Source organism: Triticum dicoccoides, chromosome 3A, assembly GCF_002162155.2.
Source record: "Triticum dicoccoides isolate Atlit2015 ecotype Zavitan chromosome 3A, WEW_v2.0, whole genome shotgun sequence".
Taxonomy (NCBI): Eukaryota; Viridiplantae; Streptophyta; class Magnoliopsida; order Poales; family Poaceae; genus Triticum; species Triticum dicoccoides.
In genome coordinates, this window is record NC_041384.1 from 221,035,412 (window position 1) to 221,038,992 (window position 3,581).

At 48.9% G+C, this 3,581-nt stretch overlaps 1 protein-coding gene across 1 annotated transcript; it reads left to right on the plus strand.

Moving 5' to 3' along the window:
- The first annotated feature begins 945 nt into the window (after positions 1 to 945).
- LOC119271502 (stress-response A/B barrel domain-containing protein At5g22580-like) lies at positions 946 to 2,948 on the plus strand. Its single transcript, XM_037553309.1, has 2 exons — positions 946 to 1,070; positions 2,834 to 2,948. The coding sequence occupies exons 1-2, from the start codon at positions 955 to 957 to the stop codon at positions 2,946 to 2,948; spliced, it is 231 nt and encodes a 76-aa protein (XP_037409206.1). The 5' UTR covers positions 946 to 954.
- Positions 2,949 to 3,581: the final 633 nt, after the last annotated feature.

A 3,581-nucleotide genomic window follows, 5' to 3' on the forward strand; every position in this document is an offset into this window, starting at 1 on the left:
TATTCTGATCCTGGGATCAGAATAGTTATTTGGATCATGGTGTGCCCTATATAGAACCCGATGAATATGTTCCCGAATTGCAGAACCCGCGGACAAGAAAAAAGAAACCACCACCCCCACGACCTGAACAGATCGACCCACCACTTCCCAATCCCGATCCCCGCCTTCCCCCGATCCCATCGCCGCCAGAACTCCGCCTGAATCGGATGCCACCACCGCACAACCCGCCAGTCCCGACGACCTCCGTCGCCGCCTACGACCATCGTAGGCACCGCCCCGACCACCTCCTGCGCCGCCCTCCACACCGACCACCTCCGCCGCTGCCCTCCACCCCGACCACCTCTGCCACTCCGACGCAACCTCCCCCCTCCGGCTCGACCTTCCCTCCCTTCCTACGCGACCTGCGCCGCGGCACTGCCTGCATCTCGTATTTGTTACGTGCCGCAGAGATCCCACCTGCGATCTACACTCCCCGCCTCCCCAAGGACGCCGCCGGTAGAGCTTAGGCACCGCTCCCCCCGTCGCGTGCAAGCAAACGCGGACCACCTCGCGTGCCACACTGGCCACACCACAACAGCAAGGCCAATTTTGGTTCCTCATCAAGCAGCCGCCCCCCTAGAAGTTCAGAATTCTGATGGCTACATCCAACTCCAGCGAGTAGCACAGCATGACCATGCCTCCTCGGTATCCTCTCGGTGAACTTTTTTTCCCTGTATAATCGCTACTGTGATGTGCTGGACTTGTTACAATTTTGACGAGCTTGCGGCTGAATCGCCTGTATATATTTTTGTTCTACAATAGTTCAGAAGTCCACACCGACAACACCGGAATAGAGCTCTCAACCCGTCCATAAAACGGCCAGCACCGTGGCATGATGATACGCATCCGCTGCAAAGTGCAAAGCCACCGGAGGAGAAAGCTTGGCGCAGCTTTACACTTGTGACTTGTTGAGCCATGGAGTTCAAGCACCTGTGCCTGGTAAGGTTCAAGGAGGGCGTGGTGGTGGACGACATCATTGAGGAGCTCACCAAGCTCGCTGGGGAGCTTGACACCGTCAAATTCTTCGGATGGTATGCATTTCCATTTCATTTGTTTCGTTCCGAAAAAGGGATTCCATCTTTACTGCACGGTACACTTCAAAATGTCTGCTACATCTTTACTGCACCAGCGACCAAAATTATGTCAAAGTTTAATTGAGCAACAACAAATCAAAATCAAGCTTCAAAATATCGGATATCGGGTTCGTATCGGTTTGGCTTCGACATATCGGATGTCGGATGTCGGGTGATATATCAGATGATATATATGTAGACATATTGGAGAAAACATTGTCGGTGTTCTGGGAACGGGGGTCCCCAGTCTTGCCTGCGTGCGGCCTGCGGCGTGGCTCAAAGGAGGGCCCAGCACGACCCATCTTCACCAACACAAACCCAAGACCGTCGCGAGGGGCCAAGCCTGGCGGGGCGGACGACGCGGAGCTTCCTCAGGCATGGCCTCATCAGCCTGGCTCGCGAGGAGGCGGAGAGATCAAGGCGGGGTACCTCACGAGGTGCCCGTGACGCAAGCCATGACGACCAAGGGCGCCAGGCGGGTGCCAGCCCGCGCAGTGTCCTCCTTTCCCCTTTGGTGCAAAGGGGGCAAGCGCAGCCGCGGAGTACCGAGGCATCAGGCAAAGGTTGCCATTTCGGTGCAACAAGACCAAGACCAGGAGGACTGCAAGACGGAGGTCATTGTGGAGCCCAAGATGGCATCACCACCAAAGCTTTGTGCAGGCGAAGACTAGTTTTGTCAGGATAACTGGTACTAGCTGTCCCCTTTCAAATTAGCCCGCCATTGTTGGATCCCTTCCCGCTCGATATTTGGGAAGAGGACTAGGGCCTCTATAAATAGGACCAACCACCCGCAGGATAAAAAGAGGAGGGCGGTAAGAGGTTAGAGGTTGGAGAGAGGCATCATCAGTTGTGAACAGAGAGAGAGAGAAGGGTGACTGGACTCCTCCCAGCAGTTCATCGCCCCAGCCGAGAACAGACCCTCGCGAGGCTGTTCTTCCTTGTATTGTTCATCACCATCAGCCCAAGAGGCAATCCACCACACCACACACTGGAGTAGGGTATTACACCACAACGGTGGCCCGAACCAGTATAAACCCTGTGTCTCTTGTGTTGTTCTTTCCATAGATTAGATCTTAGCGAGGCAAAGGGGTGCAGGTAGGTAGGAGGCAAAATCTCCATGCGCACCCTAGTGTTCGAACCTCAAGGGTCTGCCGGAACCCGAAATCCGACAAACATGTCTAGTTTTTTGCAAGATTCTTGTTCAAAACATACATTTTACTAAAAAAAAGTGTATGTTGTGAATGCTTTAACATAACATTTTTAGATTCCTAGTTTATTAATTTGTTGTTTAAGAAACTATTAAGGAAAGATTCACAAAGTCCTCACTCTGTGATTTACAACAATACAATATATATGCATTTGTAAGAAACATTGCGCATGGCTTTGATAATATATAATGAAGTTGTAAATGCATAATCTTATTTCACTGCTTTCTAATAAAGAATTATTGTCATCTACCTATCGTTCTATATCGGTCGACATATCGGGCTAGATATCGGCCATACCAGTTGATATTTCGGTCCATATCGGATGATATGTTTGAAAATGATATTTACAAAATGATATGCTAAGTTTATATAGTTAGAGCCCTAAAAGTGATATATCGGCCTATATATCGGTTGTATTGGCCTAGATTTAAAAGCTTGATCAAGATTAGGCATCGCCATTCAGAAGTCTTTCTATCTAGAGTTAGGTTGATTGCTCCTTGTGTTGGGTTGTAGGGGAAAAGATGTGCTGAACCAGGAGGCGCTCACGCAGGGCTTCACCCACATCTTCTCCATGAGCTTCGCCAAGGTCGAGGACCTGGCAGCATGCATGGGCCACGAGAAGCATTAGGATCTACCAAATATAATGGGACAAAAGCTACCTTGCGGGGAACTAAGAACAAGAAAATCAGTAGGATATTTAGTTTTCCCGCACAAGACTTCAACATCTCTAACAATTCCCACTGCTGAAATAGTGTCTCTATTAGCAAGTTTAATTGTGACATCAATATCTTCTAACTCAGCAGGTGCAATTTCATGCTTGATTTCTTTATACAAGTCATAAGGTATAACACTGGCACTAGCACTTGATGACCCACAAGTATAGGGGATCTATCATAGTCCTTTCGATAAGTAAGAGTGTCGAACCCAACAAGGAGCAGAAGGAAATGATAAGCGGTTTTCAGCAAGGTATTCTCTGCAAGTACTGAAATAAGTTGTAACAGATAGTTTTGTGATAAGATAATTTGTAACGAGCAACAAGTAACAAAAGTAAATAAAGTGCAGCAAGGTGGCCCAATCCTTTTGTAGCAAAGGACAAGCCTGGACAAACTCTTATATAAGGAAAAGCGCTCCCGAGGACACATGGGAATATCGTCAAACTAGTTTTCATCACGTTCATATGATTCGCGTTTGGTACTTTGACAATTTGACATGTGGGTGGACCGGTGCTTGGGTGCTGTTCTTACTTGAACAAGCATCCCAC